The sequence below is a fragment of the Magallana gigas genome, chromosome 6, assembly GCF_963853765.1.
Source record: "Magallana gigas chromosome 6, xbMagGiga1.1, whole genome shotgun sequence".
In the NCBI taxonomy this organism is placed as follows: domain Eukaryota; kingdom Metazoa; phylum Mollusca; class Bivalvia; order Ostreida; family Ostreidae; genus Magallana; species Magallana gigas.
The window spans coordinates 56,324,084-56,338,390 of record NC_088858.1 but is presented as its reverse complement, the minus strand read 5'-3'; the positions used below and the strand labels follow the sequence as shown (position 1 = coordinate 56,338,390).

Sequence of the window (14,307 nt, the reverse complement as noted above, 5' to 3'; positions counted from 1 at the left end):
GGAAGGTCCTAGGAACAGCTGCATTGATCTCTTGAAAATAAAGATTTGAGGCAATACGCATTGTTTTGACTGGAACTAACACATGAAATTGAAATGGTTTTAAAACTTTTTACAGTTTGATGTTGTACTTTCATGATCAGTGCGAGACAAATACTAGGTATTTCTTTTCTGATAATTTACTGATGAAGTTGTGGTATATTGGAGAATAATGTCTGCGGCATCTCTTTGATCTCCGCAATAACTGTAGTAGAATAATCAATATACAACATCTCCATTTCCAGTGTACAATGACCATAGATTTTATGTAGGGATGTCAATTTTACTCGGTTGGCTTAGTCAATTAATCGGAGTCTTTAGTCAAGTGATAGTCGAGTACTCGTTGATTTATTTGAAACTATGAGTCCTTTTCAAATCGAATACATGTTGACATCCCTAATTTTATGATATTAACTTTAAGAAATAATCGCATAATCTATAACTAGAAAAACAGAAGCTTAGAAAAAGATTTTATTCAGAAATCAACAAATATTTGATATTGTTCAAATACTGTATAAAAATAACACGTTCAAGTAGAGATTAAAAAAACCATTCAACAAAACTTAAACCGTCAAAAATGATACGAAGCATTCATACATGGTCTATTTCACAGTAAACACGATGATTAATGTACATGTATGTAAAGATAAAAATGAGCAGATTGATTGGTCAACAAACATCCATACATCATGAATCCTGAATAACTGGTGTAAATAGACGCCCATTCTCTCCATTTAAAAATTTGAATTAAAATGATTTAAATGAACTCTCAATCGATTGGACTCGGCATCATAGAGTTCTATTACAGAGATTTAAAGCAACAAAGGGAGGACGTGAGGAGGGAGAGATTGTTTATACAGTACCGGTACATATAATTGTTTTATCCTTGGACAGACTAATTTAACTGTCAACTCAATTGAATTGTTAGTTATATAATTGACAGTTGTAAAAGCATCTGCACATTTCTGATAATATATGGTTTTGTCTACAGACACTCTGTACAGACTATCGTATTTATATCTTCTACATGATATCTCTATTGAAATCTGGTTTTGTGTTTGCAGAGAAAAGCACAGTTTTACAGTTCAACATGAACAATCTACACAGTAATTCAATTGCACACAAACTTGTTTTGTTAACAACACTGTAAACAGCAAGAAACTACACACATGTCTGCTGACAGCAAGCATTACTGTCAGCTCAAAAACATCACATATCTGCTGACAGCAAGTATTACTGTCAGCTCAAAAACATCACATATCTGCTGACAGCAAACATTACTGTCAGCTGGTGATTGGGACTAAACAGTAGTACATGTATTTACACAACAATCACATTAACGCTGGCTTGCAACCAACATCTTGTTCGACGTCGACCTTTGTTTCACAGGTCCTGTCTGTGTCGATGGTCGGGAGTGTCTGAATAATCCTGAGAATCCGCCTCAACTTTAACGGGCGCAAACTGCGCCGTAACATTGTCAGTTGATAAGTTCACTGCTCGCACAGAGTCTGTGTTATCTACGTGTTTGCTGATGACATCGTCATCAATGGTCTCCACGACGACATTAGGGGGGATGGGGATGGCTGGAGTCTTAGGGGGTACTTCCCAGGGAGGTCCAGGTTTGATGGTCAGCCCATACGGGTCAGTGTCAAGGTCATGTGCCTCATCGGGTGAGTGGAGCAGACTTCTGGATTTACCTGAAATTATTTATATTAAGGTTTATTTGAAAATAAGCTCATACTATGAAACAGGTGTTAAGAAATTTATAAAGCATTCATTTGGGAAGTTAAAAATGGAGAAAATATTAGCATCTGATTCAAATGCAGTAGTTTTCTTTATAATTACAGGCATCAACTTTCCTTAAAGAGACAGTATGGCGCATCTTATCGAAAAACCGACTTGAGAAAATTTTACGATCGGGTTCGGTATTTTTGTACTACTCATGAATGTATAAACTTTCAGAAAATTACAAAGTTCTCCATGCAATAAATCTAATTATTACCTAATCAAAGGGATTTTGTTGTTTTATTACAAATTAAATATTTTCGTCTATTTTGTATGTGTATTCAGATTTGCAAGTGATCTATTGAACTGCCGGTCAATAGACTGCGATCTATTGGACCGCCGGTCAATAGACTGTGATCTATTGGACCGGCAACGTATTTTAGAAAAAGTGAAACTTCTATAAGATTAAAAGATAACTTTATTATGTTTATTTTACAACTGTTCTTAAAATTTATCTTCATAATATGAAAAACTTCGATCTGTAATTTATAATTGTAAACACAAAATACTAAAAACGGAATTAGGTAATAAAACAATTATTTAATGCTTGAACAGTCAATAGACCCGATTTTTTTTCCCTTGGTGCAGAGAACAGCTCAGTATGATCTATTGCCCTCGGCCGTTGGCCTCGGGCAATAGATCATACTGAGCTGCACATCGGGAAAAATATTCGGGTCTATCGACTGCTCAAGCATTAAATAATTGTATATTATTTCATTAAAATTAATAATTACCGGTACGTATACCGGTAACCTATCACATAAATACATCGCAACGTGTTCGGGGTTCAGCCTTCTATACTATTACGCATGCGTATTTACTGTAAACAAAACACATGCAGGGCTCGCGAAGAATCACATGGACAGGTTTGCTGATAAAAATATGTCTTTTCTAATTCTCATAGGTAATAACTGTTCAAAGTTTTTTTAAACAACCACATTTATTATTTTGTAAGCATGTATTTCTCGTGTTTATCATAGGAGTTGCTACAACCTAAATCTATTTTTATAAATGAGGCCCCTTGAGGGGTTATTTGACATATTTATGTCTATTCATTTTAAAATGAACCTAAATTGGTAAACCATTTATAAATTATCGAGTAAGTAAGGATGTGTTTCATTTAGAGAATCGCTTTAACCTCGTTTTCCATGATGACCGTAGTGGGACGAAGATCTTGTAGTTTTCAGCACGTGTCAATTACTGTCAATCAAAGTCCACGTGGTACAAATAAACGATATAAGATTATTCCGGTATGTACGGCCCTTGAATTTCCGGAAGCTCATAATTACGTTAATTACCGTAAATATGTGAAAGGGATTTTCATGTATTTCAACTATTACAATAAACGTTATTTCTTATTCCCTAACGATACAATAGGTAAATCTGAAGTTATTCACACATGTTTTCAGCTGTACTGTCTCTTTAATGTAGTAAAAATACACAGCTTCAATGATAAGTAAGTTTGTGAACAATTACAATAATTTTCATTGTCGCATTATTATCTCCTTAACATAGATACACAGAGATTGTTATTCAATCATTAATATCGACAGAGATTGTTATTCAATCAGTAATAATGAAACCACAGTGCAGAGTATAAAACCTTTTGTGATTGATGTAAATCACAGACTTAATAATAGCTTTACATTCCTCTTACCGGGTATGGGGATGGATTTAGGGTCGGACAGTTTGTCCTGCTTGATTCCGAAGGGGTCGATGTTGGGGGCGATCAGGAAGGCGAAGGACATGACCAGCACCACCAGGCAGGTGCTGGCCTGGGGCTTACTAGCCTTGGACAGGACCAGGGCCTGGAGCTTCTTCAGCTGCTGGACCAGGTGCCTGTAAGCAGCATTCAATCTATGCAATCATCATGTTAACAGTCATAATGGCTTATGGGGTACATTAAAGGCATTTACTTCAATTTAACTCCACATTTTTAACTTTTGTTTGTGAAGCTACATTGATAGTTCTTAAACATCTCATTGACCCTCCCAAATTGAAATGACCCTCTCTATTACTGTGGAATCATTTTTATTCGTCAATGTTCGTGGGTAGCCATCATTTTTCTGGTTTGTGGGGACGTAATTTCGTTGGTAGCAAGTCTATGATAATTTTAATAAATTTTGAACAAATGCTTGTATATACTATTGTGGGGATGTAATTCATTGGCAACGGTTACCCCAACGGTTACCCCAACGGTTACCCCAACGGTTACCCCAACGGTTACCCCAACGGTTACCCCAACGGTTACCCCAAAAGCCAGAAAAACATTGGTCCCCCACCAACGATGATGATTCCATAGTTACTCAGTAAATGACCCCTCCCTACCTAACTTTTATTAATAAAATAAAATCATCCCACTAAACCCATTAAACAAGATTCCCTTACGTATTTTGTTTCTCTAGGCCGTCCACTTTCTTTTTGAGCTGGCTGTTCTCTGTTGTTGACATTTTGACCCGTTTCTCCAGTCCCTCCACGTAATCCATCTTTCTCTTACGGCTCTCTTTGGCCGACGCCTGAAACAATAAAACTCACGTTACCAAATATCACCACGGCTCTCTTTGGCCGACGCCTGAAACAATAAAACTCACGTTACCAAATATCACCACGGCTCTCTTTGGCCGACGCCTGAAACAATAAAAATCACATAACCAAATATCACCACGGCTCTCTTTGGTCGACGCCTGAAACAATAAAACTCACGTTACCAAATATCTCTATACACAACTCCCTATTTACTTTAATACTGTGTCTTCATTGATCAATCATTCCTAAGAATTAAAGTAAATGACATGCACAAAATAGGACTTTATGTGTTTTTAATTTATCATTTATCACTTGCTACAAAATGTCTTACATTCATGTCAATAAGCTGTCTAATATTTTTTACTATAAATGTGCAATATCAACCCAAATATCAATGAAACTATTCCCACAGCACGAATTATAATTTGACAATGACCTACTGACCTTGTTTCTGATTTTGCGGCGGACGGCTTTCAGGACCCTCTCCTCCTCCTTGGTAAGTGGCATGTTGGTCGGTAGTGTGACCCCCTCCCGGGCCAACAATTCCTGCTCTTCCTCGGTTAGCTGCAGCTCTGGGAACTACAGGAAATGAACGAGGATTAAACTATGGGAACTACAGAAATACAAGAGTATTCAGCCAAGGTATTAATCGTTAAATCTAACAGCTACTGTTGGATTGGTCAAAATACATTGTATTAAAGCATCCATTGTGTATCCACAATATTTGTGTAAGTGGATCCACATTATAGATCCTTGTTTGCGACAGTGAATACCGTTATTATCAATAACTACAGCCAGAGGTTGGGCCGAGGAAGAGAATGTCTAGCTTGTTTTTTTTATCCAACACCTATGGCCTCAAAGTTTGTATTTCTCTGTGGTGAAGTTTTTTTCATTCTTGTTTTACGTAAAACCTACCAGTCACAATTACAACAATGCCAACAACATCAAAAACAAAATATGCTGCACAAATTTTGAGCACAAAAGCTCATGAAAACTAAAAATTGTCATGTTTTCAATATATCAAGCATAAAACATAGATTTTTTTTTCAGAATCTAGCTATTATAAAGAAGTACAGTGTAGTACACAGACCACCTGTGGTCCTTCACAGATTGCCAGCTACAGGTAACAGTTGTGGGAGACATGACTGTAACACACTGCCTACCTGTGATGATGAGGTGACACTGGATACATCCTTCATTGTGAACGGCAGAGTATCGCTCTTGCTGGAGCACACTTTGATGATTTTGGTTGACTTTACGGAGCTGCCGGTGGGAGTCTGAGAAGAGCTGCTAATTGTCTCCACCATGAGATCAGAGTCCATCACATTGATTGTCACATCAGAGTCCTTGGTCCCATCTCCAAAGGACAGAAAGTCTGTGTCTCCTAGAAAAGCACCAGTGTCAATGGTGCTCATGTCAAAGTTTTTAAAGTCAAAGTTTTCAAAAGTAATTGGGGTAGTATCACTGAGGCCTTCATTTGGCGAATTGATTTGAAAGTCCATGTCGAGATTTGATTGGCTGCGAGGGGACCCAGACAGGGAACTCTCCCTGGGGCTACTCTGGGGGGGATCCTCACTCATGCTGTGGGGGGAGTAAGCTCCTGTACTGGATATCCCACTGTCACTAGCAGCACTGGGAGATTTCTGAGCAAAGTAGTCATGATCGTGCACTACATCTTGTGATTTGGTATTTAGCTGCTCTTGATCGTCAAAGAATGAGTGGATGTCAGCGTCAATGAGGGCGTTCTCCAAGAGATCAGTCTCAGGCAAAAGTCCGAGGTCAGACTACAACAGATAAAATCATTACATTAAGTATAATTCTTTGTTATTAATAACAGCCAACATTTTTTATATCCCTTCAGTGTATTATATTATATGCAGACAGGTATTTCACAATGTAATCATCTTCCTTATCTCATATATATTGCACAAGTCTTAGAGGAACCTAATATTAAAAAGATGGAAGACAAAACTATCTACAACTTTACAACAGCTGTAGAAGATTGACCTTCTTTATCAATGTCATTGACACATGCGACATCAATCCCTACAGATTCATTTAGACTTACTAAGATGTCATCGCTAACATCCCAGTCTCCCTTTATAGGATTGTTTTCTTGATCACTTTCATACATTGACCAGTTTTCATCACTGTCACTGGACGACATAAGAGCATTCAGATTCTGCTCCGTCATTTCACTATCACTATCCTCGACTGTATTCATATTATCACAAGCCTTCAATTCACCAAAAAGAGCAAGTTTTTGTCCCTTAAAAAGTTCTGTTAAAAAATTTTCAATGCCATCGCTTTCATTTTCCTGACTGATTTGTATGTCAGCAAGGCACGTAGCAAGTAGAGCCATGTCACCAGGACGGCAGCTTGTTTTGAACTGACTGGCTGACAGCATGTGCATGACTCATAACCTATATCTGTCTGATGTGTGTGTTTACTATTGGCTACGATAAAAGAGGATGATGCAAGAGAGACTCTCTTATGAATGCCAAGTTTCGTTTGTTGATATTTCTTTGCTATTTGCCAACAATTCTAAGACTATGATACACGCCACAAGTGTATGACTGCACGGTATAGTTACAAGTTTAATCACTACAATGCAAAGGTTATACATGGTTTTACTTGAGCAGTTGAGAATAACTCTTGGTTAGTTAACAAGATGTGACAATTAAATGAATAACGTGATAACTTACGAAATCGAGGGTATGTATGTCTGGCAGTTCGCTCTTCAGGATTCCTGCAGATTTGTCAAAGAGCAGATCTAACACATCGGGGTCACTTTCGACAGCCATGTTTGTTGACACCTCGTTTTCTATTTTTACTCATGAACACGTCGATTTTTAGACGTGTAGACTTGTTCGTCAGTTCCAGCCACGTCACCCGAGAAATCCACAACAAAACAAAGGCACGTGTCTGTCCGTCCCTTGGCTCGGCATTAACCACTGCGCTGTTTGTTTATTTCTGTTTACAATGTCGTCACCCGGACTTCCCAATTTTCTTACTTCCAGCGGAAAAAATCAAATAGTCTTTCGACAGCACACAAAAAAACACTCAGATATTGCACAGTAAGCTGAAATTCTTTCAAAATAATGCAAAATAAGAGAAAATTTAAAAATAGTCCTAAGTTTTCGTCATTGACTCGATGCTAAAAATAAATACTTACAACGCCTCCAAAATGACGTGGAGCCGGAAGTTACTTAGAGATATCACTAAAGAACGAAAAATAGGATGAAATACGTGTAGAACTCTGCCACGATTATTGACAATATTTTGTAAAAACATAGATATCAAATTTAGACGTGTATTATTTTCTTTTCATAGTATTAATTACGGAGTACATTTCCGTTTTACATATTTATGTTACCATTGGTTACCAGACCTTGACTGACAATAGGCTAGGGTTAGGCCTATATGCAGTATCATTTTTTTAAATTTTAAACATTAAGAACCTGGGGTTCAGTAAAATGTACTGAGATGTTCTCTTTAAAGTAACCAAAAACTCAACAATTATTTATTTTAAATTGTATTTTTTTCTATTTCTGACCTTGACCTTCCCAACGACCTTAAATTTCCTTCTCCTTATTCTGCATATTGATTTTTGCTTTTGAAACAGTGGTCATCAAAATAATTGTAAAGAACTATATATGATAAGGGCCTTATATGTCCCCTCCTCAAAAATTAAAATAATCAAATTACTGAAATTTTTAGTGCTGGTACATATATGTATATGCATTTTATGTTCTTTCGTAATTTTCATTTTGAACCAATGTCCACAAATTTGAAAATTTTACATCAAAAACTTATCCTTATCTCACTATTGTTTGCATTTTTATATTGCATTCATGTAGTTCTTTTTTAATCAAATTTCAAAAAAGGACATGGTAAGAGCATGCAATTAAAACTGTGTTATAATTTTTGACCTTGACTTTACTTCAATCACTTTGTGACATTTATCTCTGATTCAAAGACACAAATAAAGATATTTTTATCAAACATTGAAGGACACCTTGTAAGAACAATGAAACTGTGACCTAATTTGTTGACCCAGACTCTCGATCTTTTTCTTTAGTTTGCATTTAGCTCAGTTTTAATAAAACTGTTCAAAAAGTATTTATGAAATTTAAACAAAGGTTGACATTTTTTTTTACAACTAAAGTAATTTGTTTAAATACATTTAAGTAATATATAATTAGGTACCTCTACATGTATGTAATCAAAATGCACAGACACGGCATTATCTATTTTTCTCATAATAAACTGCATTAAGTAAGCAGTTACTGTAGATTGATTCATTGATGGCGTGAATACTGATGTTCTGAATTACTCTGAACTTGGTGAACTCTGACTGAAAGGTATTAATGAATACATGAAACATTTGCCAAAATGAGATTAAGTTTACCATCAGGAAAAACAACAAGAACTAGTTGTGGTTGCTATACCATATTTTTGTTTATCACTGATGGATTTTTCAAATAGCTGAAATGTTATCACCGTCTTGCATAGTCATATGATTATTCATCCAGCTGAACATGTGAAATATACCCAAAAAATTCTAGTGCTGATCGTTGTTCCAGTGTGAGAAGTTTTGTGTCTAAACAATTCAGCATCATCTATCCTTTTCTTAGGACAAAAGACATCTAACAACATCATCACAACAAAATACTGTACAATCTCAGTAACATTTTAATATCACAGGGGCACAAATTACTACAAAATACTGAAAAAGTCTATTGAGCACCAAAATGCTTCTGATAAATACCAATTATTTTATCATTAATATTTTTGAAATACTTCAATCGAATTGTCCATTCCTTGGCTTTGTCAATATTATTGTTACTGAAAGCTTTGGATATTTCGGACACACAGTTTTTGATGTTGAGGTCGTTTGACATTTGGATTGGTTGGAGAGCGTCAGGTGTGTCAGCGTCCATTATATCCTCATTGACCTCCATGATTTCCATTAGGAATGCTTGGTCCGCTTCGCTGTTGTCCTCCTCTATCGGGACGCCCCGCCTCTCCAGGAGGTACTGGGCCCGGGGGAGGGGCTTCAGGAGAGTGAAGTATGCCTTGTTAACACAGGATGACTGCTCCTCCGCTATCTGCTTTTCTCTCTGTAAAATAATAAATTTTGGATAATCGGCAAGAACAAAGCTATCACATGTGCATGTCTTTTGTCTTTTAAACTTGAATAAATATTGTTCTCTTTATTTTAGCACAAGTATCTTTTTAAGTTTTCTTAGTAACAATGGGCTTGAATTAGATTGAAATAAAATCTTTTCCCCATTCTTTCTTTAATAAAAGTTTATTATTTACAAAAAATGGAATACAAGGATGCAGCCAAACAAATTCTTGACCAAGTCATACATCTACATTAACAATAAAATGTTTTCAAAGTTGGAGGTCCTATGGATCTATGTATCAGTAATGTACTGCAGTGGACACATATATAGACACTGTATCAGTAATGTACTGCAGTACACACATATATAGACATCGTATCAGTAATGTACTGCAGTAGACACATATATATAGACATTGTATCAGTAATGTACTTCAGTACACACATATATAGACATTGTATCAGTAATGTACTGCAGCAGTACACACATATACAGTAATGTACTGCAGTAGACATATATAGACACTGTATCAGTAATGTACTGCAGTACACACATGTATATACACTGTATCAGTAATGTACTGCAGTACACACATATATAGACATTGTATCAGTAACGTACTGCAGTAGATGGCTTACCTCACTCTTCAGTGTGTACTTGTCTGGATGAAGCTGTCGCTGGAGATCTCTGTACTTCTGTGTCAGTGACGTGACGTCAATGTCAAAGGACTGCGGGATACCCATCACCTCAAAAAAGGTCAGGCCCTTTATATCCTGCACCACGCCACACTTACAAAAGAACAGTTCCTCATTGTTGTCCACTTTATTCCCACACTTCCAACACGTTCTCTCCGAAGTGGTTGAATATTGCCTTCTGTTGACATTTGTTTGAGATAAAGTGAAAGTTCGCTGATTGTAGAAACAGAAAGTAGAACCAGCTCGTTTAACACTGATCCCCGCAGATAATTGATTCCTTAAACATTCTCCATGGTTTGAATGAATTCCATTCACCACCGATGGTAATTTACTGCGAAGATTTGCAGCAAGACGTGAACAGTTTCTGAAGGGCGCAGCCATCTTTACTTTTTCGGTACTTCTTTAAAATTTCTATTGAATTATTAGAGTAAATGTCCAAGGCATACCGAAAGTACTTTCGAAATCGCAACGAAACGAAACGAGCGTGCCTAAAAGAGTGAAAAATACAACCAGGTAAATAATTTATTAAATTACCAACTAGAAATCATTTTTAAAAGTATTTTTTGTATTTTCAAACTATGGATGAATTTACAATCATGACTGAGAGATAAAAACCGAAGTCGTTGTCATTTCTTCCTATTTGTTTTGACCATGAAAACCCCTGTAATATTAACAGTTTAAAAATAATTTTAAAAAAAAATGTTGAAAGATGTATATATATGACTTTTTAAAATGCATGCTTTGAGTGAGCTATGATCCAAAAGATTTTCTTTTCAAGATTGTAAAGAATTCATTGTCTGTTCTGTTTACTCTCTTTATCACATAAACATGATAAACAAGTAAGCAGTGGTAAGAGGAGGTACATATAAATATGATTTCAGCTCATTTATTTCTTATCATGCTGTATTATGCATCCTTTAATAAAGCTGGGTTGAAAGTTGTTCTAGCACTCACAGACACCTGAGGTTATATACTTTTTTATAATAAAAAAACTAGATTTTGACCCGTGCGTGCACGGGTTGACATTGCATGTCGGGCATTTATGAAATGTATACATTGACACACCATATTGTTGACATTTACATAACAAAGGTATAACTTCAATGATGCTACATTGCATTAATTTCACAACACTTTCCTTGGCTAGAACAATCTAAGTGTGTCTTGGGAAAGGCCCTCACCACAGTTAAAACGCCTCCCATATACCCGTAATGTAACAGAAAATTGAAGTTGCATTGAAAATAACAGTCAATTAAATTAATCATAATAAACCTTTCTGAGAATATAAATACCTCTCATCTAAAATTTTAATCCTTATAATGAAAGAGTTCAACACTTTTTCACCAACGTACACATATTTTCTTTGCTACAGATACAAGCGCAAGATTATATAAAATACGAAAAATCCAGTTGATTTCCAGGGATTTCTTGAGGAATTTTTGTTGGTTATTAATAATCACAGCTTAATTGAGAACAAATAAAAACAAATTGGTAATCTTCAAGTACCAATGTTGTTAAAAATATATGAAACAAAAGACAGTACTCTTCCGATATATCGGTATTAAAGCCCAAAAATTCAAGTCTATTATTTTAATGTAGTTTAGATACCATATACCCTCGTAGTATAGATATATACCCTCGTAGTATAGATATATACCCTCGTAGTATAGATATATACCCTCGTAGTATAGATATATACCCTCGTAGTATAGATATATACCCTCGTAGTATAGATATATACCCTTGTAGTATAGATATATACCCTTGTAGTATAGATATATACCCTCGTAGTATAGATATATACCCTTGTAGTATAGATATATACCCTCGTAGTATAGATATATACCCTTGTAGTATAGATATATACCCTCGTAGTATAGATATATACCCTTGTAGTATAGATATATACCCTTGTAGTATAGATATATACCCTCGTAGTATAGATATATACCCTCGTAGTATAGATATATACCCTCGTAGTATAGATATATACCCTCGTAGTATAGATATATACCCTCGTAGTATAGATATATACCCTCGTAGTATAGATATATACCCTCGTAGTATAGATATATACCCTTGTAGTATAGATATATACCCTCGTAGTATAGATATATACCCTCGTAGTATAGATATATACCCTCGTAGTATAGATATATACCCTCGTAGTATAGATATATACCCTTGTAGTATAGATATATACCCTTGTAGTATAGATATATACCCTCGTAGTATAGATATATACCCTCTATATACTTAATTCACCCCTTCACAGTAACCCCAGTACTGCTTTTTGCAGGGCAAAATAACATAGTTTTGTGAAATATACAGTAACGTCAATTGTTTCATTTATATACATCATTTATTTATCTACCTACTAAAACTTGACAAAGTATATCGATATGCCCAGCAAGAGAACAGTACAGTAGACATCATGAAGGGGTCTATAATACACAAGGTACACATCGCTGCCATCTTGGATTTATTTAAAACTGTGTCATCAACTGGAATTTTGCTTAAAACTTATCAGTAAAATTGTTTTGCGACCCTCTTCGTCTTCCAATCGGTCCTTCAATACTACGTCTAGTCAGTTAATTAACTTTTTTGATCAATTGTTCTTAAACTTTTAACATGTGAATTTTCAAGGAAAATGTCATCCACTGAAGTTCTGCTGAGTCAGTGATAACTTGGCATGTTTTTGTCAATTTACATTGATAAAGGACTTAAAAATGAAAATGATACTTATTGTAATAGATGTTTATGTATAAATTATAAGGGAGCACTGGATTAAAAGCCTTTAAAGTTTTTTTGAGTCATGTTTCAGACATAAGACAACAAAGACATGTCTCAGTTAGGGCATTTGCTGATTAAAGAAATTAAGTTAAGTTTTTTTTCTTTGCCTATTTCTCTTTTTAAGCCATGAGTAGAAAACAGACACCTAGCGAGTTTTTGAAGCAAATCATTGGACGCCCAGTGGTGGTCAAATTGAACTCTGGGGTTGATTACAGAGGTATGTATACTACCGGGTACTTACTGAGAAATTTAAATCTCAGAACATAAACAGATGTAACACCAGGTATAAACCTAGTTTTTCTGGCACTGCTGCATCAGGTCAAATCAAAAGGTGAATAACTCAAGTTTTACAAATTAGTGAAAATATGAAAATTGAGTTATTTCCCTTGTCAAATCTTGTAAGAAAATTCAAAATTAATTTTACACTTTCAAAATATTTACCCTTATGTAACACTATTTGATCAAATGGTTTTATTCCCGCATAACAGCAAAGACTGGGTCAAGAGGTCACAGTAACACATGAATAATCTGGGTTACTTTGGGCTTTATGGTATTTATTTCCTGATTAAATCTGGCCCTATATGTTTGATATGAATCGTTGTCCAGGTGTACTGGCTTGTCTAGACGGCTACATGAACATTGCCTTGGAACAGACTGAGGAGTACGTCAACGGACAGTTAAAGAACAAATATGGCGACGCATTCATCAGGGGCAATAATGGTAAGACGTGTGATGATATCGATAAGTCACTTTATTATACACCAGCAATGATGTAGTTCATACTGTATCATAGTGCATCATTTTATACACAATTTAATATGCATTTATTTTAAAACTACATGTATATCCATTGTTTACTTTTTAGCTCACCTGAGTCACTCAGGTGACTTGATGCTATGGCACATTAAGCGTTTTCTGCTTCTTCTCAAAAACTACCAATCATTCAGATTTAGTATATAGAATATTTGTTTTCTTCTTTCCTGAGCATCCAGCAAACAATTTTTAAAACTGTAATTGGCAAAGAGCTTCTGACATGATTATGAAATACATGTACAACATTTTAGATCTTTTGTATTTAGTTACCGCAATCTTGATATGGGATTTTACTGCCTTATATAATACAGATAATGTTTTGTTCTTCAGTTCTGTACATCAGCACACAGAAGAGAAGAGCATGAAGAAGAGTGTGTGTGATCCTCATCATCCAGACTTGTTGTGAATGTAATGACTGGACAGTGATCCAAATGTTGTAATGTCTGCCGTCTGAGTGTACATCCAGTGAACGAGACATTTTTTTAAAGTCATTAAATCGTTTTTAGTTCAGCAGCCCTTGTTCATTA

The 14,307-nt window shown here is 35.6% G+C and overlaps 3 protein-coding genes across 4 annotated transcripts; 1 reads left to right on the top strand and 2 right to left on the bottom strand.

Annotated features, from left to right (window-relative positions):
• Nucleotides 1-1,086: 1,086 nt before the first annotated feature.
• Nucleotides 1,087-7,312, bottom strand: LOC105326649 (uncharacterized). 2 transcript variants are annotated; one of them, XM_011426791.4, is made up of 6 exons: nt 7,053-7,312; nt 5,511-6,131; nt 4,792-4,926; nt 4,210-4,337; nt 3,479-3,660; nt 1,087-1,733 (listed from the first exon to the last, which is right to left on the bottom strand). In XM_011426791.4, exons 1-6 carry the CDS (start codon nt 7,149-7,151, stop codon nt 1,420-1,422), a joined length of 1,479 nt encoding a protein of 492 aa, XP_011425093.3. In that variant the 5' UTR covers nt 7,152-7,312; the 3' UTR covers nt 1,087-1,419. The 2 variants fall into 2 exon arrangements, with proteins under 2 accessions (XP_011425093.3, XP_011425092.3); XM_011426790.4 differs by lacking the exon at nt 7,053-7,312 and adding an exon at nt 6,416-6,742.
• Nucleotides 7,313-9,022: 1,710 nt separating this feature from the next.
• LOC105326648 (co-chaperone protein HscB homolog) lies at nt 9,023-10,592 on the bottom strand. The gene is made up of 2 exons (XM_034470021.2): nt 10,118-10,592; nt 9,023-9,470 (listed from the first exon to the last, which is right to left on the bottom strand). The coding sequence occupies exons 1-2, from the start codon at nt 10,553-10,555 to the stop codon at nt 9,087-9,089; spliced, it is 822 nt and encodes a 273-aa protein (XP_034325912.2). The 5' UTR covers nt 10,556-10,592; the 3' UTR covers nt 9,023-9,086.
• On the top strand, nt 10,549-14,290 carry LOC105322958 (U6 snRNA-associated Sm-like protein LSm6). Its single transcript, XM_011421869.4, has 4 exons — nt 10,549-10,687; nt 13,092-13,184; nt 13,574-13,687; nt 14,111-14,290. Exons 2-4 carry the CDS (start codon nt 13,094-13,096, stop codon nt 14,143-14,145), a joined length of 240 nt encoding a protein of 79 aa, XP_011420171.1. The 5' UTR covers nt 10,549-10,687; nt 13,092-13,093; the 3' UTR covers nt 14,146-14,290.
• Nucleotides 14,291-14,307: the final 17 nt, after the last annotated feature.